At 39.0% G+C, this 25,493-nt stretch overlaps 1 protein-coding gene across 2 annotated transcripts in view; it reads right to left on the minus strand.

The window, feature by feature from the left end:
* Positions 1–7,597: 7,597 nt before the first annotated feature.
* LOC141351229 (uncharacterized) overlaps positions 7,598–25,493 on the minus strand; it is a 64,957-nt gene continuing 47,061 nt past the window's right edge. For both annotated transcript variants that reach the window (XM_073857841.1, XM_073857842.1), the window contains one exon: positions 7,598–11,251. In XM_073857841.1, coding sequence (XP_073713942.1) covers positions 9,372–11,251 — 1,880 coding nt within the window. In that variant the 3' untranslated portion in view covers positions 7,598–9,371. The remainder of the gene's footprint in view (positions 11,252–25,493) is intronic.

Genomic DNA, 25,493 nt, shown 5'->3' on the forward strand with positions numbered 1-25,493 from the left:
ATGTTATAGTCAATCATTTGTCAGGAAATAGTTTTCATAAAAAACAATAAATGCAGATGATAACAACATGCAAGATTAAGAAGATGTATTAATTGTTAAAAGATGTAGAGAACAAAGTACTAATTGAAGTATCCAATTAATGATATTGTAAGACTAAACAGTTGATATCCAGATCCACATTGCTAACAAATGTTTTCCCAGATGACAAATACTGTAATTGATATTTGCTTTATATATTTGAGTTTTTAAACAGAAGAAATATTTGTTTGTTTTTTGGGAAACTAAACAATATCCAATTCGGTATGGGAACAAAGAGGCTTTCAAAAGAATGAGGGTATACATAATCAATGTACTGAATAAGTGGGGTTTAATTTCTGCAGTGAACATTATCAAAGTAAATGGCAATCATAAAATATTAAACTTATATAAAAATGAATGATATTTTATCACAGGGAACAACACAGCAGATTGGGAGGCTAAAGAAGCCTCAGAAAGCCACACAGAAGTTTTGCTTAGTGTTAATATAAAAGCCTTAATTAGAAGATAGAAGAGAAGAAGAACACGCAGGATGTTATGAATATTTTGTGGCACCTAAAGGAGGACAAAGAAAGACATTCAAGACATCTAATGTACACATTGGGGATAAATCATTCTATAGTACAGTAAAATGTTACCTTTCCAGATGGGTGGTTTTTAAGTTCAAATTAAAAACGGAGATATAAAAGAACAAATTAAAATTAAAAGATTAAAAAGAGGAAAATTTGGTATTATTCTCCGTATGTAAAAAAATGGTCTCAATATTTGAGTGCATTTATGGTTGAGTTTCTGTTCAACAGGTAAAGCTAGTGCCAAACAATAAGGATAAAAAATATAGAAGAAGTAATCCCTAGATCAGCATTTATTTAAAAATAATAAAGCAAATACTGCAACAGTAAAGAATAAAGGAAAGACTAAGATGTGTTTACCGGCCTTAATCATAAAAAGTATACCATCCCTTCAAGGTTAAACTCAGCAAAACATGTGAAAGCATGAAGCTGAACTGACTGGATGCTTTGTCTCTTGCAATAACGAGTGAAAGACTTCAACCAACACTGCATGGAATGCTTATTGGTCGACCAATGCCAATACCAATGCCAATACCAATGTCTGCGCTATACTATATGTGATAACAAAAATTCATCCCCAAAAAAGGACTTCCTCTGGAACGACTGCAGATGGAGCTTTTGGAACAATTACAAATAAAGATGAGATCTTATGTGATAAAACTAACTGTATGCATAAGCTATTTGTGTGCAGGAAAAAGAAAAGGAGCCTGATGAGGAGATGGAGATAAAATGCCATATTATGCCATGGGATCTAGTGTATCTGAGGGACTTCAGGAGAGAGTGACATAAAACAAGGACCAGGGAGAGCAGCCCTAACAGCAGGCCAGGGGGAAGGAGCACATCTGATGTCATCTGAGCCATTGCACAGCGTTCCTAATATACCAGTCGGAGAGGAGGACAACAAAAACACTAAAGAGGAGAGCTGAGGAGAAAAGGAGAACCAAAAACACGATACTGAAGAGGAGAGCTGAGGAGCAGAGGAGAACTTAAACACAATAATGAAGAGGAGAACTGAGGAAAAGAAAATAATAAAAGACATGATACAGAAGACAACAATAGAAAAATGAAAAGCAATTCAAGTCTACAAACAAATAAAGAACTAAGTAATGACCACTCGGGGCAGATCAAGCAACGGCAACAAAGTTAAGAAAATATGTAAATGAGGAGAGACTTTCAGGAGCAACAAGCAATGAGTGCAAAGCAGTGGAGTTCACAAGCAATACATCTGGACAAAGTTGCTGGTAATGTGTAAAGGACACACAAGGAAAACTTCAAGGAATTAGTCATGGAAATTGAAAAATAAAGCTAATAAGCAGTTTGACAATTATCAGCAACATATTGTAAATTCACACGACTGCAGTCAATAATCAAACTCTTTTCAATTAACTTTTCACCTATCAGCAAGGATCAGTAACACTTCAGCGAGGACCGGTAACACCAGTGAAAACTTATTCTACAATAATCTCAGGAGGAACAAAATCTAGATTGAATACTAAAGAAACCAAAACAACAAGTAGACAAGGACATCAAAAGAAGAAAAAGGACGTCAACGGAAGGAAAAATATATATATTGGGGATATTTTATGGGAAACAACAAAAACATAATGAATAGTACAAATGGTACAACATTTTCAAAGATAAGAGAAATTGGTATGAACAATTGCTTATTATGCTCTGAATTACGAAAGGTAATAATAATCAAAAGTCAACATGATATTATAGGGGTGTTCAATTTAACAAATTGACAAATTCTGGTTTAAATATCCATTTTATAGGGCATATTTTGGTAAATAGTCTCAATTTTGGAAAGTTAATAAAAGCATTAAAATAGGAAAAAAATACTGAAGATTATGAATGCTACAGTAAACCTGATGGAACTAAAGATGAGGGATATTTAAAGGGAATATTCTATAACATAGAACTTGAACAAATCAAATATAAAATTCCAAAAGCTATTATAAATCCTTAATAATTTTGGCTTTAGGTATGGAAAGGGTGGACAATGCTAGTATACAGTAAAAAGAATGTGGGAATCAGCACTGGACATATGAAGATCAAACAGTAATGTTAGCAGAATTCTTTTGGTTTAATTTTGATTTGATGGGAAATGATAACTTATGGTGGTTTTGCAATTAGAGAAGAAATATATATGTACAAGACTAAGGTAATTTAAGAAATCATCATGATTATATTGAAGTATATTGAACAAAATTCTGAGAAAACAAATTATAAAACTAAAATAGTTTATCCCAAAATTGGTTTGGTATTACCATATGTTACAATTTAAGCAAGAGATGAGATAAAATCATGGTTAGAATAAATATTGATTTAATCTAGAATTACTAAATTATATCTACTATAATCAACAAAGGTTTATTAAATTTAACTAATGATGTTTTAACAATTTTAGAAAAACAATGAGATACAACAAAGGGGTATAGTTTTATTGTATGGAGATTAATGTTATGCTAAAAATACAACATAGATATTCATTAAAGCTATCAATAAGCTTAAGAGTTTAGGATAGAAACTGCAACTAATACAGGAAGAAAGAATCTTAATGTGGAATTGTTGTGATTTAAAATTAGGAAAATGGGTGATTGGTTTGTCAAATTATAAAAGATATATTTTGGTATGTCACAGATTTAAAGGTTAAAGGATGCAAATGATCAAAGGTATAGGTTAAAGGATGAATATTATCAAAGGTATAAGTTAAATGATGCAAATTATCAGAGGTTAAGGATTTGCAAGTTTAATTGGATGAATTGTTATTTTACTGTATACTTATATTGAAACAAATGTTAATGTTGAAATATCAAGATGAAAAGTTACTTCATATATAGGACATTACAAAGTGCATCAAAATGGGTTTTGCAAAAGTTAGAAAATGGTAATACTACATCAGAAAAAGATAATAAGAATTGAAAAGGTATTTGTCTAATTTACACTCTTATGATGAATATTTTTATGAGTTCTGATTTTACAGCAACAATGACATAATGAAGTATATTACATGATCATAAAGGTTTGTTAATTTAGGGAGTAGATTCTTTTACTTCTCCAAGAGAAGATGTTTGTTCCACACTCCACCAAAGTGCGGCAGCATGATTTAGTCATTGGTAAGGGAAAGATGGCTTAGTTAAGCCATTAATTATCTTAACTTACTTAATTGAACTGGATTATGAAGTTGCACTTTGGGTGAGACTTGTGAAAGTCTCAAAGGGTGGAATGAAGAAGATTTTTTAATTCAGAACTATATCTTTGGTGAACATGGTATTCAGATTCAAATATGTTTTGCAAGTATACATGTCTCATGTGTGTAAGCTGAAGACTAGCAGTCTTAAAGACTGCAATGTATGCAGGGTTTAAAATATGGTAACTGAGAGCATATTGGAGCTAAAAATGCATAGGCTGACATTTGGAAGGAATGAAGTCACAACACCTGTCAAACATAAAAACATGCTAAAAACAACTACATGGGAGGAGTTTCAACTTTTAGAGAACTGTATATTAGGTTGCATTCTGAAAAAGACTCTTTAGTTGCTTGGCCACCTTATTGTTGTATGCAATAAAGTCATCTTTTGGCAATGGAACCCTCTGCTGAAAATTATTTTTCATAATCACTATAAAAAATCCACAACATTTGCTAGTCATATACTGAAAGTGTACATGCAAGTGTTCTGTTAGTGTACTCTTAGTAAACTAGTAGGTTACTTATTGTATGCTGCTTGTGTAACAAAGCACTTTGACACTGAGGATCCATCTGCAGGTTTTTATTAAACACTCATATTCCAACAGGCAAGGTCAAACAACAGCAATGTCAGGCAGGCAAACCGCTCAGCAATGACAGCCGGTACAAATCAAGACTTTGCACTAACTGAATGTTTCCAGAGAGTTTATATAGGCTGTCCAATGAGTTTCAGGTGGCAGAGTAATCAGTCCAGGTATGCGGGATTATGGGAAATGGAGTCCAGAACGAAAGTAAATATTCAGGGGATTCAGCCATATATATAGATATATATACAACCTCAAATCAGAAAAAGTTGGGACACTGTAGAAATTGTGAGTAAAAAAGGAATGGAATAATTTACAAATCTCATAAACTTATATTTTATTCACAATAGAATATAGATAACATATCAAATGTTGAAAGTGAGTATATAATATATAAATAATATATTTATAATTTTTGTATTTATTATTTTTGTTTGATTAGGTCACTGATAGCATACGAAAGATTTAGCTTCAAATTGAAAGTACAATTAAAAGGTATATGTCAAGTATAAAAATTAATACACAGGAACATTGTATTGTACTTTAAGTGCAATATATATATATTTATAGTATGATGTTAAGTTCACTTAAAGTAAACTACTAGTTAACTAAAAGTATAGTAAAAGAATACTTGCAAGTATACCTGCAGCACACAATTAGTAACTTGCTAGTTTACTAAGAGTACACTAACAGAACACTTACATGTACACTTTCAGTATGAGTACACTAGTTAACTAAAAGTTTACACTGTAAAAATACTTTGCTGCCTTAAAAATTTTTGTTAAATCAACTCAGATTTACAAGTCATGTCAACAAAGATTAGTTGTCACAACTTATAAAATATAGTTGAGTCAACTTAATTTTATAAGTTATAACAACTCACCTGTAGTTATAACAACTGGTCTCTAATCAAGATAAATAACAGTAATTTGAAATGACTTGTAAATCCGAGTTGATTCAACTAAAAATTTTAAGGCAGCAAAGTATTTTTTTACAGTGATAGTAAAAGAATACTTGCAAGTATACCTGCAGCACAAAATTAATAACCTACTAGTTTACTAACACTAAAGATTCTCCATAAGGATAATATACATTTGTACACTACATATACTTTCAAAATTTACTTAAAATATACTGTTTCTAAAGGATGCTAAATAATGTATTTTATAAATATGCTGTCAGTGCATTATAATGATAACTTTAACAGATAAAGTATACCTAAAATAAACTTTAAAATAAGTTCAAATTAGTATACTTTAAAAATTGCACAAAACTTTAACTCCAAGTATATATTTTTTAAAAGTATACTTTTAGAAAATATACTAAATTATAATTATTTTGAAATATGTTAAAAGTTTAATTGTAAACAAATATGTTGTAAGCATACTTTCAATATATTCAAAGATGGTAAATTTCTTTCTAAGTATATTTGTAATGTACTATTGCAAAGTTAAATATACTTGAAATACAATAAAGTATATTTATTTTTCACCAGGGCTAATCATATGGCTTTTTGCAGCTTTCTTGATGTAGCTTTTGTTGTTGCATTTTTACTTAATACTTTTAAGTATATGTCAGTAAACAAGTATAGGCCAAATATACTTAGACATTTCGGTCAGTATAGGTCAAGTATACTTTAGTACAATTTAAGTATATTTTTGAGAAGTACCTAAAGTACATTTTAGAGAAGTACATAAAAAGTCAACTGAAAGTATACTTTCTTATTTTAAGTTTAAAAAAAGTATACTTATAGCACACTTGAATAAACTTCTTTTTCGTAAGGGTAATTATACAGCACGTTTTGTACACAAAGGCAATTCAAAGTGCTTTAGATAGAAATGATTTTCAACAGCAAATATGAAAAATAATTAAAATAAAACCCAATAATACATAAAGAGAGATGACATTAAATGTCTCACAGTTTTTCAGATTTTTAAATACTGCATACATATAACCTGTAATTTCTGGTTGTATTCTAATAAAGACACTCATTTAAAATCATTTCATCATTATCTGGTACTTAAATGTAAGTTTACTTAAAAATTTAACTTTAAACTTATTTAAAGGCTCACATAAAAAAATGAAACGTATCTGTTTTAATAAGTACACTGACTCCTGTTTAAAAGTTCTGTCTAAACTTAGCTCTCAGTTACTGAAGTGAAACAGACATCATTTAAAATGACAGCGAGAACTCCAGAGAAATGTTTAGGTTTAGCACAAGCAGACTTCAGTCAGACTAGATGTTCAAGTAAATATAGTGTATAATGTGATTACTGCAGTACTGCAAGTCAAGTCAAAGTTTATTTATATAGCACAGATTTAACACAACTGTAGTTGATCCAATACAATAAAACAGTTAAAAATAAAAGAAATAGAAAGGAAGAGAAAACAAGAATGAGGATAAAATCAAATATCAAAACAATCAGACAAAGTTGTATATACATAGTTGGAAGTGCCAATTATAAAGAGTGTACACATGTATACAAAGAGATCTGTACATGCATATAAGCACCCCTGCACCCACACCCGTCGCTATGGGCGGGCCATAGGGGGCCGGGCCCGCCTTCAAAGACGCCTGTGCCCCCCAGTATTTAAAAAATACTGTAATTTTAAATGATCGTAGTTGCTAATTTTGTGTTGCATTAATGTTGTATTCTTTATAATTAAAACATTAAAAATATAAAAAACAATGGTGTGATTTTGTTTGATTGACGGGAATCTAGCTACACTGCAACAGCCTATCACGAGGCTACGTACGTGACGTAGCCTACGTCAGTGTAGCCGCTCAACAGTTACCGCACTTTTTTTACACTGGATGAGTTTTCGCTTATCTATACTGCTTTAAGATGGATATTATCCGCAAATGGTTAAAAAAGGAACAAGGACCTCACTCACAAGTTAAATTCCGAGTGGACACTTTATTAATGAGGAGGTTCTGCTCGGAGAAACGCCGCCTGCCTCTGTACTGACAGGAGGGAAGGGAGAGACGACAGCGCTGCCTCCACTCAAGTACAGTAGGTTCAAAGTCTGCGTGCGTTTGTGTGTGTGAATGTGTGTGTGTGTGCGCACGTGTCTCATGGCAATGCATATCCCTCTGTTGACTGCTTTAAAATGCAATGTTTGAGAGATGCCTCTGGTGTTACATGTAATATGTTGTATAGATTTATGGATATTCATAAAATTGCTTCTATATGTAATGTGGTGTAGGCTATAGGCTATCTGGTCATATTGCTGATGGTTGTTTAACGTGATGATTACGTGCTGCGCGAATAAAGTATATATTATTATAAGTATACTTACTGTAGGCTAATAATAAGTGTGCCCTCCCATGCATTTCATATGCCCCCCTTAAGACTGAGGTCTGGCGACGGGTCTGCCTGCATCCCTACACAACTACATTTGAATGCTAAGGTGTAAAAGTAAGTCTTTAAACTAGTTTTAAAAACACCCAGTACTGGAGAGGTCCTAATACCCAACAGTAAACTGTTCCAGAGCTTTGGGGCAGCTACAGAAAAAGCCCTGTCAACTTTTGATTTGCAGTGAGCTCGAGGGACAGAATAAAGTGACTGATCACAAGATCTTAATGATCTGACAGCTGTGCATGGTTTAATAAGCTCAGAAATATAATCCGGGGCCATGTTGTGCAATGCTTTGAATTTGAATAGATGAACCCAAAAATCGACTCTGAATTTTATGGGTAGCCAATGCAATGAGGCAAGGATAGGGGAGATATGGTCACTTTTTCTAGTTCCTGTCAGCAATCTCGCTGCCGAGTTTTGTACCATCTGCAACCGAGACAATGTGGATTGTGGTAGACCAACATAGAGAGAATTGCAGTAGTCCAATCGTAAAGAAATTAGTGCATTTATCATTTCAAGAATTTCAAGGTCTTTACTAAAAAGAAAGCGTTTTACTTTTGCCCCAGATCTAAGTTGGAAAAAGCTACTCTTTACAACTGTATTTATATGCTTGTCAAATTGGAGATGAGGGTCAAAATTAACAACAAGATTTTTTTGTGTGAGGTAAGCATGTAAAGGGAGAATAGTAGAGGACCACAGATGGAACCCTGTGGAACACCACAATGAATAGGCATAGGGGGTGATGTGAAGGACCCAATATTTACAGAAAAAGTTTTCCCCTTTAGGTATGAGATGAACCACTGTAAACCCAAGCCCTGGATTTCAACAACACACTGAAGGTGTTTCAAAAGAATGTCATGATCGATAGTGTCAAATGAGGCACTCAGATCTAAAAGAATCAGGATTGCAGAAGACCTGGAATTAATAGACAAAAAGATGTCATTTGTGCCTTTCAGCAATGCTGATTCAGTGTTATGCAGCGCTCTAAAGCCGGACTGAAATGGATCTAGAATGTTAAAATAATACAAGTACTAAGTAAACTGTAAAAGTGCAACTTTTTCCAAAACCTTTGAAATGAAACAAGGTTTAGAAATAGGCCTGTAGATGTTATGCACAGTAGGATCAAGGTTTGGTCCTTTTAATAGAGGCTGTATGTTCAAAACTGTCTGGGAAAACGCCGTTTATCAAAGAGCTGTTTATTATAGTTAAGAGGGTGGAGCCGATTGTATCTAAACCCTCTTTAAACAGAAGACCAGGCAGAACATCTGATTGACAGAATGTAAATTTCATCTGGGAAATTATTTTGAGTAATTGAGTTGAGAAAATTGGTTGGAAGTTAGAAAAACTACTGGATGGACAAACCAATTGAGAGTGGTCTATGTTAGGTGATGGGAGGTTTGATCTAATGTCCTATATTTTCTGGACAAAAAATTCTGAAAATTTTGTGCAATTCTCAAGATTAGCAACAGGAACTGAAAAAGCAACAGGATTGAGAACCAAATTAATGGTTTTAAAGAGTACTTTTGGCCTATTTGCATTTTTTTGCAATTATGTTTGGTGGTCTTTGGTAGGCAACTAAAGTAGTCTGCAATATTAAATATCATGTTTAGTAGTATTACTGGAATTATTGTTTTCACAGAACGACACACCATTTTTTTGTCTCTTCTTCTTTTGGCTCTTCTTTTTCACTTTTTTGCTGATAAAGTTTCTTCAGTTCTTCACGTTGTTTCTGTTCTTCCTCCAGTTTTTCTGTAAGTTCTTTAACATGTTCCTCATTCTTCTCTCTAAATTCATTCAATTGCTCTGCTTGTTTTCTGGCTTCATCTTCATGTTTCTTCTTCATCTCTTTTATTCTCTGTTCATGCTCCTGCTTCATTTCTTTCTGTACTTTTTCTTCTTTTTCTTTTCTTTCTCTTTCTATTCTTCTGATCTCTTCTTCTTTTTCTCTTTTTATATCCTCAATTCTTTTCTCCCATCTCTTTCTCTCTTCTTCTCTTCTCTCATCATCATCTCGTCTTTTTCTTTTCCACTCCTCTTTTCTCTCTCGCTCCAGTTTCTCATAATGTTTCATCATTTCATTTTTCTTCTCTTCATATTCTCTGTCTTTCTGTTCTCTCTCTTCTCTTTGTTTCTGTCTCTCCTCTTCTCTCTCTTTTTCAAATTTCTTTCTGGTTTTCTCCAGTTCTTCTTGTTTTTCTCTCAGTTCTTCTTCATGTCTCTGTCTTCTCTTTCTCTCATCATCCTCTCTCTCTCTCATCTGTCGTTTCTTGTCCTCCTCCCATTCTCTTTGTTGTCGTTTAATTTCCTCTTGAATCTCTCTTCTGTCATGTTCAGCTTCTCTTATTTTTCTTGCCCATTCTTGTCTCTCTCTCTCTTCTTGTTCACTTCTCTTCTGTTCATCTAAATCTCTCTTTTTAATCTCCTCCTCTTGTTTCTTTTGTAACTGTATGATGAGATCTTCTTTAGCTTTCAACTTCTCTTGATCTTGTCTGTATTTCTCTTCTCTCTTTCTATCCTCCTCTTCTTTCTCTTTCTCTCTCTGTGATCTCTGTTGTTCAAACTCTCTCTTCATCTCTTCTATCTTCTGATGATATTCAGCTCTTTGTTGTTTTTCCTCTTCTATTTGTTTCTGTTTCTCTTTCTCTCGTTTCTGTTGTTCTGCTTTATCTTTCTCCTCAAATTCTTTTCTCAGAGTTTCTTCCTGCTCCCTAAACTTATTTTCAATTTTCATTCTTTCCTCATCTGCTTTTCTTTTCTCTTCTTCCAATCTCTTCTTCATGTTTTCTATTTCAATCTCATGCTTGGCTTTTATTTCCTCTTTTTCTGCTTGAATTTCTCTCTCTTTCTCTTTCAGTATTTCCTCCATTCTCTTTTTAATGCTCATCTCTGCTTCTTCAAACATGCTGTTAGTGAAATATCGGCCGTGATTTGTTGTTTTCATCTCTTCTATCATCTTTATCAGTTTCATCACTTGAGTTCTGTCTTGTTTGTCTCTGTTATTAAATGACAGGTATCTGTTTCCACAGTCTCTGATCAGTTTCTTCAATTCTGCAGATGTACTGCTCTTCACATAATCCTCTATAGATTGTTCCTCAAGATCATCTCCTCTTGTGAACAGAATGATGCTGAATTGTGCAGCTTTAGGACCAAAGACCATCCTTATCAGATCTACAGTCTCTGACTCCTCCTGAGTTAATCTTCCCACACTCAACACAATTATGAAGGTGTGAGGTCCAGGTGCTGACAGTGAAACACATTTTATTATTTCTTCCACCACTTGTTCTTTTTGTGTTTTTGTGTCAAACAGACCTGGAGTATCAACAACAGCAACTGATCTTCCATTAACTTCAACGACTCTCTTCTCACAAACAGACGTCACTGAATCTGTGCTTGATCGGCTGATAAACTCATTTAATCCCAGTATTGTGTTTCCTGATGCACTCTTTCCACTTCCCGTCTTCCCAATCAAAACAATCCTTAAATGCTTCAGATCTTCCTCTTCTTCCTCAATACCTAAAAATCAAGTTAAGATTTAGGATTTAAATTCATGTAAGAATATACAGAAAAGACCTTACAGTAAAATAGCTTGAACTTCTCAAGAACACTGGCATGTCTACAACTAGAGCCTTTACAACATGACAGTAGCATTTTTTCATTAAACAAATTACTTCACATTCTTCAAATTCCACATAAAATACCTTAATTATAAAATAAAGGTGCTTAAAAGGTGCTTCACATGTTCAGAATGTAATACAGACTTCCCCAAACCAGGGGCGTGTCTAGAGGGGGGCATGGGGTGGCACCGGCCCCCCTTGGAATATGATTGGCCCCCCCTGGTGCCCCCCCTCCAATCTCATTGGGCCAGCTAGATTTACTGTCAACCTGAAATTCCCACCGCACCATTGGACCAGAGAGCTGTCAATCACTGTTTGATTTGAGACTCGCGCAAACGCGAAGACGAAGCGAGCACAGTAGTTGCGCATTTTTAAAACAGGAGGAAAGAGATACCATGACACCCACCACACCATTGGACCAGTTGTCAATCACTGTTTGATTTGAGACTAACGCGAAGACGAAGCGAGCACAGTAGTTGCGCGTTTTTAAAACAGGAGGAAAGAGATACCATGACACCCACCACACCATTGGACCAGTTGTCAATCACTGTTTGATTTGAGACTCGTGCAAACGAGAAGAAGGAGGGCGCCCCGCCACAGACTCAACACTGGCACAAATCAAATAGATTTTCCATGATTACCATTTACATTTTATTTTACTATTTAAAACGTCTTCATGTGCTTTTACAAGCGCTCAGCAGCGCCTCTCTCTCTCTCGCGTGCACGCTTTCTCATTGCTGCGTGCGGAACCTCGACAGTGCCTCTCTGACACTGAGTGAAGGAGTTAAAAGTTGCCGGTGTTTTTCACCTGGGTTCCTCCGTTGTCTTTCCACGTTAAAGTTAACAGTCAACAGATGTTACTGACGGTTGATCGAGTATTATGACTTAACGAAAGGTTAGTGTTTTCCCACACACACACACCAGTTCTCTGTGCACAAACTCTCTCTCTCTCCCTCCCTATCGTGGGGTATGCGCGCGCACGCTTAACAGTATTCTCTGATATTTTTGAATTTGCACTGAATTGTCTGCGCTATACGCGATCTACAATAAAACTATCACTCGCATTTAAAATTAAAAGCGCTCATAAACACAATCAGATGAGAAGAGCAACAGGCTCTGCCCTGCATGAGACACACAGGTAATCTGAAATCACCTCGTATCAGCTCTTCAATGTAAATTGTATCAGACAATGTCGCATTTAAATTAGGATTTTAGCAGTATAAAGTAACAGCTGGTTGGATTAAACACGAGGTGTTATTGGGTCGTGTTTAGTCGCTAGCTTAAACTCTTTCTTGTTGTCTGACAACATATCAGATAATATGTAAAAAATAGCATTCAGTTTTGTTAAAATACAATATGGGCTAATAAACAATGAAAGTCAGATCAGACAGAGTAGAAAAACAAATTTTTAAGTAGGCTAATATTTTCCCAAAATCCTGATATGTCAGAATGTTAACTAATACCAGCTACACGCAATGTAGATAGCCTACTTAAAGGAACAGTTCACTTAATTTAAATGGTCATATACCTAAACTTGTTTCAAACCTGTATGAGTTTCTTTCTTCTGCTGAACACAAAAAAGAAAAGAGTTAAGAATGCCGGTAACCAAAATCAGTTGATGGATCCCATTGACTTCATATGTAGGAACAAAATAACATGCAGTCAATGGGGTTCATCAACTTTCTGGCTACTAAGATTCTTCAAAATATTTTATTTTGTGTTCAGCCGAAGAAAAACTCATACAGGTTTGAAATAACTTTAGGATGAGTAAATTATGACAATTTATTTAAAGTTAACTATTCTGGAACAGAACTGTTGTTTAATGAAAAAAAATGAATACCATCTAGAACATGTGGCATTGCACAAGATTTTGGGAACCATGCTTAATATTTTCTAAACCAGTATTTATTTTCATTTGAATTTTTTGATTGGCCCCCCCTGACTGGTTCTTGGTCCCCCCTGTGCCCCCCCATTTATAAAATCCTGGAATCGCCCCTGCCCCAAACCAGTAAAGTCCTTCAATTACAAAAATACTTATTTTAAACCAGAAAAAAATATGTGTATTAATAATAAGCTTTTTGTAAGACTGCTTTGTTAAGGGTTTTTTTCTCTGTCATCTCTGTTAATCTTGCCGCCGTCTCTCTTCCTCCCTTTGCTCGTGCTTGATTTTGCACAAGGCGCACATCCGCTGCTCAACATCAGGCACGTGCACACATAGACATCAAAGGGGGCTTGAGCACCTGCCCTTTTTATTCCTGGAGAGAAAGTGCCCTTTTTTCCTGGGGTGCTTTTAAAAAAAATAATATTATCTTTATTCATATAACAACTGATGTCTGTCTGTTTCTTGTGTTTTTTACTTGTTGCTTATTTAATTTAACATGAATTTATTCAGGAATCATTTAAATGAGATTTAAACTCTTATGTAAAGAAAAATAGCGCTATTTGTGGCACATAAACGGTTAACAGATGAGTCCCGCCTCCAAAATTCACATCGCTAATATGATTGGCTTTACCTTTCCTTAGTCCCGCCTCTCTAACTTATTTCCCTCTATGATTGGCTTGTCTACACTCATGCTGCATCATTCGCGCTTCAAGCGCCAAAGCTCAGCCTGAACGAGACGCGATCATGTGCATGATTATGCAGGCAGCTACCGGTAAGTGTGTGAGGAAGAAAGCATTCGTCTATTAACAGTTTTATGCACAAAATATGGGACACATTATTACACATAACGATTCAGGGACATTGTTTTCCATGCGGCAATCCCATATTAACCTGAAGAGTTGCAAACGTGTAACAGTGTAGTGTATGCAGTTTAAACAGACTGCTCATAAAATAATAAAGCACAAACAATAAAATAACTGCTAACTGCAGTAGTAAGCTTTTTTGTTTGCGTTTTTTGTAATGGCTGTTAAATAAGTGTAGCGAATTTCAGCAGGAGGAGGGAAATAACGTTATTTGAAACACTATGAACCTCCGACCGAAACACTACGGGGATTCCCAAGGGAATCTTAGATTTTAGCTCAAAAGGGAATATTATGTATAATTAACTATATATGTAGCGAATTTCAGCGGGAGGAGGGGAATAACGTTATTTGAAACACTATGAACCTCCGACCGAAACACTACGGGGATTCCCAAGGGAATCTTAGATTTTAGCTCAAAAGGGAATATTATGTATAATTAACTGTAATTAACTATACAAGTTTATCAGGTTTTACCTGGCGTAGCAGAATTAATAATAACAATTAATTAATATGTTCGTCCACCGAAGACATATATCCATAATCTTATATTAACGTCTAAGAAATGTTAATTTCATGGCCTTTAAAATTAACCTTCTCACTGATATACAGTGCTACTCGCAGCGTGTAGCTGGATCAAAAGGCAGAAATAGTGACTTTACTTTCATGAGCATTGAACACAGAAACAATTCAATTGTGAAAATGCAAACCGGTTTATTAACTATAAAATGAAGTACACATAACGACTAACTAAACATACACACATACAATAACATAAAACATAGATGAGAAAGAAAAGATTGAAAATAGTAGAGAGAGAGTAAAAGATGGCAATAGCACTATTGCTTAACATCTGCACAAACCATCGGATAATCTCTAAGGATCGCCTTAATTTTCATAAGAGGTAAAGCTTGAACATCAGCGAGTTAAACGGGTTTATACTTGCGTTTGGCTCTTTGTGACGCGGTGCGAAGTTTCTTATGCTCGCGGTGCGAGCAAGGAGAGAGAGAATCCAGGTGTGTTCGTTTAAGATGGAAGTCCGTTAAGTTGTTTCGTAGGGCGGATTGGTCCGCGGGGTTTTCCGAACTCTAGCGCAAAGCCAGGAAAGACAGTAGGACAGGGCTCAGAGAAAAGATGATGAATCCGAAGGACTCTGGGTGAGTCTCAGCAAGTTTCCAAACTGCGCTGGCAGGTTACCTGAGTAACCGGGGCGATTGAGCGCTCATGAGTGAACTAAGCCACTGACTGAGATACTGAGCGAATCAGCGATTGAGAGATTGAGCGAACTGAGCCATTGAGCTATTGAGCAATGAGCGATGATGGCTTGGCGATAGGCCGTTTTGACCTTTCACGCGCCCAGCCCATTTTAGGTGAATGACCAATGTGCGAAGTGGTCAATCGCGCGGGGAAACAAGCCTTTGTTCTTTCAGACATCACATTTGCGTAATTGCATAATGATAAAAGTTTGTTTCCATAACTCTTCAAATCGATATTAAATGACATTGATGCGGCTTATGGTAATATGATACATAGAAATGATTAGGAAATAAAGAGTAAATTAATTTGATACTAGACAAGACATGGATTTAAGATCACGTTGAATAATAATTTCATACCTAAGATATGAACCATGCTACAGTGAACAAAATCTAACTAAAGTGTTAACACACAGTTACATCACACATACATGATCATGCAGTAAAGGGATATAACATATATATACATTTAAACAGCTCATTGTGATCTTTAAATGTGGTTTCATCACAGACATATAGTCTGTGCCCCCTGCTGTGTCTCTGGCGATCTTCGTTTCGAACGGCTCTGATGGAATTCCTTTGAACCTCCTTTTACGACGGCATTTGTTTTAATTGTCGCCCACTTTACAGCCTTGATAGGTGATAGAGGAGACAGGGTTATCTAATTATCACAATTTTAGGGCTGTTGAAATCCAGATACCCAATGGCCTCTATTTGACTCCGAGCCATTTGCTACATATCCCCCCTTCATGGCCACCAGGGTCTTGAGAGACTTTGGTGGGCGATGGTTCAATAGGCGATTGAACCATCGCTGGACAGGTCATTTGGTCTGGATGGCAGGTGTATCTTAATTTCTGCAGGGCTTCGGCGTGCAGACAGAGGGGTGATTTCAATGAGGTTGGGCTCTTGCTTGGCTTGTGTGTCTTGCTTCCCACGGTTCCGCTTGAAGGCTCGAGGGACAGCAGCTGTGCACTTGTTCACTGTTTCCTGCATCCCGCTGACTCTTCGGTACAGGATGAAAGTGAAGCCAAGAGTAAGGGCGTATACTACTCCTGTGGAGAGGCACAGTACCGTGTCAGCGGCGGTCCAGGCTCGGACAACAGGGAGGCTGTGCATAGCTGGCATGCGAGCAAGTGCCTGGAGGGCAGTGTCGATGGGCGTGACATCAATTAGTTGGGTCCCCCCTTCTGCAATCCTCATCTCCAATTCAGGGTCTAAAGTGAAGTTGTGGTCCCTTAAGGAAGTTGAAAATTCCAGTTCGGTGTGGTACTCCTCACTGGGAAGGTGATAGAGTGCGAGTTCATCGATGTGAAGAATCGCACCTTTTGGAACTTGGATCCACATCGTCTGGTTTGGTAGACTGATGCGGGTGGCTGTGTCATGTTGGTCGTAGGTCAAAGTGGCCATGCTGGCTGGGGTGTTGACCAGCCATCGGTCACCTATGATTTCAGCTTGGGTGTTAGTGACCTCGGCTCGTGGTTTAGCTGAGGCAGGACAACGAGAGTCAATCTTCATGGGCCGCAGCCCACAGATGCCGTCAGTGTTGTCCTGAAGGAAAGGTTTGCTGGGGCAGAGATAATGAATGTCTTTAGTGAGGCTGCACATGTGCAGGTTTGGTGCAAGGTACAGCTGTTTATTGCTGTCATGGTAAGCCACAACGTCGGGGGTGCGTATTCTGATGTGGGTGTTTCCCTGCCAGAAGCCAACATTGACAATGTCTTTGAGTCTGTAGATGTTGTGTGACTCGATGATTGGCAGGTTTATCAGAAAAGCAAGTTTGCCTTGTTCAGGAGCTATGCTTAGTGGGATTGCGCTACCTAGGGAGTAGGCCAGATGCGCCTGCAGGGTTTTTGTTGGGCCTGCAGTGGCAGAGGATAAAATGGTCTGTACCAGGCTTAGGGGTACCAGGCAGGGTGGAATGGCTGCTGCGGCGGCTCCGAGTAGGGTTCCCAGGAACCGCTTGTGACGCTTGGTTTGTCCGCCAAGACCTGCCTGTGTGACAGTCATCTTCTGAAGTTGGTACAGCATGTGTTTGATGTCAGCCTCTGCGTGAATCATAGCATTCTGCGCCAATCGTTCCCCTGCCCAACTGGTTTCTGGTGCTGATGCTGTGTAGTGTGCTCTGTAGACATCACGGGGGTCGAGTCGGACGTAGACTTTTTGGCTATGTGTTCTGCAGTTCGTGATCAGGAGTCCAGGTTGCTCTTTAAGGGCGATGCCTGAGGCGGGACCCGGCAACACGATTTCAGGTTGCGACCATCCCCCATGTAGGCTGATGTACAGAACAGTGATCCACAGCAGCATCCTGGTGACAGAGAGGGAGAGAGAGAAAGAACAATAGGCGAGCACTACAGGTCCTTGTTTGGTCAGGACAGTTATTTTTCTTTTCATTGGTGGCTGTTCCCTAGGTGGCAGAGTTCTAGTGATGAGGCAGTGTGGAGGAAGTTTGGCCTGGTTATTGCTCGTCCCCCCTTTACTATCATGCCACAATGTTGAGTGTCTCTTGACTTGGTTCTGGTGGACCCATCTAGAAATTGGTTCCTTCTGACTCCTGCCCATCTTGATCTGGTATGCAATGGGGGAGAGTTTGTCCACAATCTCATGAGGTCCTGTCCAGTGTGGCAGAAATTTCTTTGACAGCTGACGGTGAGCTGTCTGAATTGGCTGAGTGAAACTGCAGTACCAGAACTTAGTCATTCGAAAAGCGAAGGTCGTTCCCAGATGAATTTCATCCAGGTACTGGTGAGTGGTGTGTGCTGTGGTCTCGATGGTGTCATTGGGTGCTGGAAGGCATTCTACCAACTTTGTGAATTTGCAGATGACCGTGAGAAAGTATTTGCTGCCCCTCGTTGACCTGGGTAATGGTCCAACCCAGTCTATCTGGAGGTCTGACTATGGGAAGTTGACACCTCTTTTTTGCAGTGGTACTCCGTGGTTTGGGTTAGCCGGTTGGAACAGGCAGCAAACCAGACATCCTTTGATGTATTCTGCTACATCCTGCTGCATTCCAGGCCAGTATGCCACCTGTTTCAGTGTTTCATACGTGGCTTTTGTGCGGTGCTGTCCGGCACATGCTGTGTCATGCGCATACATCAATATGACCCCCCTATGGGCTTGAGGAACCACAAGCGCAGGTGTAGTGCGGTCATCAGGGACATACCCGAGGATGTTGTGTTGTATGCGCAGCAGGTGCCTGACATCGTTGAGACGTTTGCGGGTTGGAGCAGCAGACAGGTCAGAGTTTGTGATAGGGTAGGTGGAGGGGTCTGAGAGGTGGTTTAACATAGTTTGGGTAGCAATGTTAAAGGCTTGTAGTTTCTGATGATCTGCATCATCCTGCATGGCATCTGCATCTTTTAAATTTAGTTGAACTTGTGCGTCAAGTCCTGGGTATGGCTCTGAGTCTTTGGCTGGATGCAGAGTGCAGAGCAGTGAACTTTTGGAGTTTAGGTCTGAGACGAAGTTCCGGCGGCTGGCTGGGGGGTCGTCCATGACCTGTGTGACCTGGCAGTTTACCTCAGATGATCTGGCTGATTTAAAGGGTAAAGGTTCTCGCACTTGTCGTCCTAAGGTCCTCTGACCAACTGTTACTGACGGTTCCTTGCTGCCGGTATAAATCCAAGGGTGACCACGCTTTTTCGGTGAGGGGTCCAAAATTGTGGAATAGTCTTCCTCTCTATGTGAGTTAATCTTCATCTTTAGCCATTTTTAAGTAGTCCTTGAAGACATATCTGTTATATGTAGACTTTGAATAGATAACAAATTATGTGTTGAGGTTGATAAATTATGTGTTGTTGTTTTTTTAACTCTTTTTAATATTTTTATTCATTTGTAAAGCACTTTGGCTCAACCTTTGTTGTTTTTAAATGTGCTATAAAAATAAAGGTTGACTTGACTTGACCCCAAATTTTTAACTGTTTAAAGTCCATTAAGGGTTCAAAGCGGTCTAGCAGGTCTTTGCCAATGAGGAGAGGGTATGAGTCCATTGGTGAGATGTACACAGGGTGTATGATGCTCATAGGACCGATCGTCAGGTGGATGGGAATCACCTGTTGCAGTTGAACTTCAGTCTGGCTGTAAGACTGCACATTCACCATACACCTTTGGGGTTTAAGGGTCAGATTTTGGGCCTTAGCTCTGTTCTGGAGTCTGGTGAAAAGCTGGGATGACATCAGCGTTAGGTCAGCTCCGGTGTCGACGAGGGCTTCTAGTTCGACCTCATTTTCCAAGGTGATGGATAGATATAGCTTTTTGGCTACTCCTCTTTCAATCAGGTTTCCCAGGAGGCTTGGTACTGGGGCTGTGGTATTAATGGGAAGGCAGTTAAGGCTGGTTTCTTGTGACTCTGTAGGGAAGGAGACACTTAACACAGCACTCTCTGGTACTTGCAGGCTTTGGTTGGTTGGTGTTTGAGATATTGTTTGTATGCCAAAGTCTTTGGTTTGTGGGATGAATAAGGAGTCGGGTTTGACTTCGTGGTCCTCCTTGTGGGGCCTCTTTTGGATTAACTCCTTCAATATTCTCAGAATCTCTGCTGTCTCAAACGTGTCTGTGTCCCTCTGTTTCGGGGGTAGCTCAGACTTAGCCTAGCTCTGTGTGTATCGAGACTGATCTCTCTGTTGACTGTTACCAGTATTTGATCTGCCAGGTGCAGGACGGTTACCTCTAGGTCGTCGGCCAGGTTCCCATGAGCCGCCACCCTTCTGGTTGTCTGATGAGTTTGGCCGGCTCCATGACCTCTCGGCGCGTCCCATTTGGTGCTTGGGACGAGCCACTTCATGGCCGTACCATTCCTGGCTGGCTGTAAAGTCTCTTGACCCTCTTGGCCCTCTGTTGAAAGGTCTTTCACTGTGGCGTTGTCGTGCCCTCCAGTGGTAGTTCAGGGTACAGTTCAGAGACAGGGAGAATGATAGGGTTTTTAACAGTCTTTTCAGAGGCCGCTCTTTGTTTACCATAAGCTTTATGGGCCAAGTCCCGCAGCTGCCTGGTTGTCATCGTGCGAGGGCAGGCCATAACCCCTAAGTGTTGGCTTACTGTGAAGTGAAGATTTCGCAGGAAGAGGGTCCTGAAGTTAAAGTCCTCCTCCATTCCTGGCTCATTCCGTGAGCCAAAGTAAGCTCGCCTGAGTTTGTTGTAGTAGGCCTGTGGAGTTTCGTTTCTGCTCTGTTTGAGGTCCATTGCTGTAACTAGTCCTTGTTCTGCCTCTGGATCCGAAAACTCTTCTATTAAAGCCTTTTGCAGCTGCTCGTAATCCATCTTGACGTTTTCTGGCTGCCGGTCAAGGAAACTCCTCACCTCACGACTGGATGTAACCCGTAGCAGATACAGTTTGTCTCTTGTGGTTACATTTGGCAGTGTTTGCAAATAAAAGTCAATGTCCTGCAGGTAAGAGTGGATATCATGGCCACCTGCAGGCTCTGGGGTAAATGTTGGGATATTTCTAGCCAGCTTGTCGAGGTCTTTGGGTGCCACGCCGGGCATGTCTGCAGGTGACCTCGGGAAATTTGTCTGTCCCCACCCCCATGTGGTAGTGAGAGGTTAGGGGATGCTGGCTGATGTCTTTAACAGTGGGCTCCCGCCCCCCTTTTCAACAGAAAAGCTTTGGTGGGGGGGGGTGCAGGCTCACTGGTTGAATGAAAAGGAAAGGTTGCTTTTTCCCTTACTTGTTCAGCTTGCAGTTTATATGCATAAATGAGTTCTCTTTGGGCGGAGTCAAGGTCGTTCCTAGCCTGGTCTCGTTGCTGAGCCAGAGCTCGACCTTCATCTCGAGCCGCTCGCAGGTGATTCTCAAAGGCCTTCAGTTTGGCATCACGTTCCTTCAGTTCTGCCTTTGCTCTCAACAGAAGATGTTCAGCCTGCTGGAGCTTTCCAGACAGCTCTTCTCTGGATGTCTTTTCCTGTTGCTCCTTGTGCTCTGTGTCTGTGCGAAGTTTTGACAAGGCCTCTTGGAGTTGTCCAATCTCGTCCTTTAGCCTCCAGTGCTCCTCCTCCGTTGATGGTTGTTGGTCCTCTAATCCCTGTGTCAGCTGATCTAGACGATTCTGCGCATCCTCCTGATTCCTCCGTGCCTCTGCTGCTTGGAGCTGTAGAGCTGCTGCATCCTGTTCCAGTTGGGCGATGTTCCTTTCGCCTAGTTTTAGCTGGATGATGAGGTTGTGAGCGATGGCACCTGTGATCTTGGCTATATCCTTGTGACTGTAGCTCCTCGTTGGGTCGTGGGCTATGAATTTGTCCAGGGTGCCGTCTAGTTGCTCTCTTTCCAAGTGATGCAGTTCATTGGCGAGGTTGGGCAGGAGTTCAGATGTCACAGCGCTGAGCCAGGCCACTAGCTGGTCCCAGTGGTTGACAGGGCTTGGTAATCTGGACATGTTGGCACACTGATAGAAGAAAAAACACAAAGAGCCAATGCGAGTCCGCACAGTTCAGCGAGCTACCTCAATAATATATATATATATATATATATATATATATATATATATATATATATATATGGGCTATGAGCTTATTATCAGGCCCTTTCTCCGGCGGCACAGATAATCAGTGTGGGGAAATAAGGAAAAAATTTTATTAATTTGTCGCTTTGTTAAAACCTATAGGTTGCCTTGGACATTTGGTTATTCGAGCGTATTACTAATGAATTCTCCTAATGGTTTGTGCAGTTTTGCTCTTCCAACCCAAAATAAAGTGAATCAAAATAATTAAAATTAATTAATTATAATGATAAAAATAAAATAAAACACACAAAATAAAGAATGAGGAGGATAGGTTGCTGGAAATGTAATGAAACAGGAAAGGGAAAAGAGAGGAAAAAAATAATAATAATAATAATAATAATAAAACTGAAAATGGGAATTGAGACAGCCAACAGACGAAGTCCTAAGGCTGGGAAAATGAAGAGGATAGGAGGTGGAAAAAGGGGTTTCCTGTTTCAGCTTAGCAGGTTATCTACCCTAAATTTGATGACAGGGCCTTACAGGGAGAGGGCACTATGTAGTCATGCGAGCTAGGGGAGTGGCTTAGCTAGATTGGCTGGGCTAGACCCAACCTGAGAGGGATCTGGTGCCTCTAGTGGCTACAGAGGGGAGCAAAGTGCATCTCTTTTACACCAATACTCGTTGACTATTTAAGGAAACCCAGGGTGGAACACAGAGACAAGGCACTTCCCTGAGCACGCAGCCAAGAGTGCCGGGCCTTCTGCCCTCCCCACCTCCACCGCTCAACAGTCACACCCTTCACACCGCCGGGCCGCACTCAAAGGTGTCACCCACCAACTGGCACTGCTGCTAGGGCTTTTGTGTGTCAGCTGGCAAGGTTAGCGATTGGAGTGCCCGGTGGCAGAGGTTGCACTGTGTCTTTCTGCCTAAGGTGCTAAAAGGAGGGAGCTACCGCAGCACCCCGACTGTACACACTCGAGTCAGTTCAGCGGGACCGGTCTCTTATAGAACTCACCGCTGGCGAAGCCCCTGATTCATCTATCAAGTGTTAGCTTTCAAGAGATGCACAGGGGCTTATCCTATTGCACCAGTTAAAACATAAATGAATTCACTGAGAATGGGACTTATGGGGCTGAATTCTATTCACAGTAAAGAATTGATTAAATTAAAAAAATGTAATAAATCAAACTGCATTGAATTTAAATTTAAACTTAATTAAAATACAATCTCTACAATAGAAAAGAGAACAGGAGAGTAAGGAGTGAGAGAGAACAGCAAAAAAATGAAATAAAATCAAAATAAAATAAATCAAAATAAAATAAAATAATAAATTAATAAAGCCACAGCAATACTAATTATTATTTATAATTTAAGACCATAACATTCAATATGTAGGAAATAAAACTACAAAGTAGTAGAATAACCTAGTTATTGAAGTAAGGTCAAAAATCCAAGTTTGACTCCTGTCATACACTCCCAAAAGAGTTTATGAGAGGACCAAACAAGCTTTTCCCACTAGATGGCGATATTTCGCCCAACAAACAAAGAAAGCAGAAGTCAGGCGTAAAGTAATGGAGAAGTGTTAGACACTCAAGACTAACATCTAGTGTTAGAACTAGGTAGTACGCTTTACACTGACAAAGATTCGCTTCTATACAGTAATTACATCGGCGGCCGCTGCGTTGCTAAGACGACGGATGTAATTCGCTCGTGTTCAGCCGGTGCCTCTTTTGGCTTACGTTACCGGGACACTAAATAAACAAGAATCCAACGTGCTTTATCATACGTTGTGACTATAAATGATCAAGTTTTTATCTCCTTTAAAATGGAAAAGTCTTACCCTCGGTGCTTACAATTTTAAAAATCCACGTACGTGAATAAAATGGAAAAATACAATAGACAGCTTCTCTAATTGTAAATCATTTCCTGGAGATTTAACAAAAAGGCCTTATCAGATGGGAGTATTCACTCGACCACCGCTTCGCTCTAAATAAAGGAATTCTACTCTTTATTAGGCGGAATCAGACGGTAATGCAGCGTATCAAAGGGTTTTTAATACGGTTACCTTAAAGACTGCAGTTAACTATACATAACAGGGGCGCGAGTCTGTTACGTCCTGAAAATGATACAGGAAAATACATTTTCATTCATACAAATAAAGAACGAAATCAGTTATAGTTGATAGTTCTTTTTCATTCACACAATGCAAAAACACATTTGACTTGTAACTGGTTTACTCAGAAAATAATGTTTAAATCTGCCCGCATTCTCCACTATTATATGTAGCGAATTTCAGCGGGAGGAGGGGAAAAACGTTATTTGAAACACTATGAACCTCCGACCGAAACACTACGGGGATTCCCAAGGGAATCTTAGATTTTAGCTCAAAAGGGAATATTATGTATAATTAACTGTAATTAACTATACAAGTTTATCAGGTTTTACCTGGCGTAGCAGAATTAATAATAACAATTAATTAATATGTTTGTCCACCGAAGACATATATCCATAATCGTATATTAACGTCTAAGAGATGTTAATTTCATTGCCTTTAAAATGAACCTTCTCACTGATATACAGTGCTACTCGCAGCGTGTAGCTGGATCAAAAGGCAGAATTAGTGACTTTACTTTCGTGAGCATTGAACACAGAAACAATTCAATTGTGAAAATGCAAACCGGTTTATTAACTATAAAATGAAGTACACATAACGACTAACTAAACATACACACTTACAATAACATAAAACATAGATGAGAAAGAAAAGATTGAAAATAGTAGAGAGAGAGTAAAAGATGGCAATAACACTATTGCTTAACATCTGCACAAACCATCAGATAATCTCTAAGGATCGCCTTAATTTTCATAAGGGGTAACGCTTGAACATCAGCGAGTTAAACGAGTTTATACTTGCGTTTGGCTCTTTGTGATGCGGTGCGAAGTTTCTTATGTGCGAGCAAGGAGAGAGAGAGAGAATCCAGGTGTGTTCGTTTAAGATGGAAGTCCGTTAAGTTGTTTCCTAGGGCGGATTGGTCCGCGGGGTTTTCCGAACTCTAGCGCAAAGCCAGGAAAGACTGTCCCGAAGAGTAGGACAGGGCTCAGAGAAAAGATGATGAATCCGAGGGACTCTGGGTGAGTCTCAGCGAGTTTCCAAACTGCGCTGGCAGGTTACCTGAGTAACCGGGCGATTGAGCACTCATGAGTGAACTAAGCCACTGACTGAGATACTGAGCGAATCAGCGATTGAGAGATTGAGCGAACTGAGCCATTGAGCTATTGAGCAATGAGCGATGATGGCTTTGCGATAGGCCGTTTTGACCTTTCACGCGCCCAGCCCATTTTAGGTGAATGACCAATGTGCGAAGTGTTCGATCGCGCGGGGAAACAAGCCTTTGTTCTTTCAGACATCACATTTGCGTAATTGCATAATGATAAAAGTTTGTTTCCATAACTCTTCAAATCGATATTAAATGACATTGATGCGGCTTATGGTAATATGATACATAGAAATGATTAGGAAATAAAGAGTAAATTAATTTGATACTAGACAAGACATGGATTTAAGATCACGTTGAATAATAATTTCATACCTAAGATATGAACCATGCTACAGTGAACAAAATCTAACTAAAGTGTTAACACACAGTTACATCACACATACATGATCATGCAGTAAAGGGATATAACATATATATACATTTAAAGGAAC

This window comes from Misgurnus anguillicaudatus, chromosome 19 (genome assembly GCF_027580225.2).
Source record: "Misgurnus anguillicaudatus chromosome 19, ASM2758022v2, whole genome shotgun sequence".
Taxonomy (NCBI): Eukaryota; Metazoa; Chordata; class Actinopteri; order Cypriniformes; family Cobitidae; genus Misgurnus; species Misgurnus anguillicaudatus.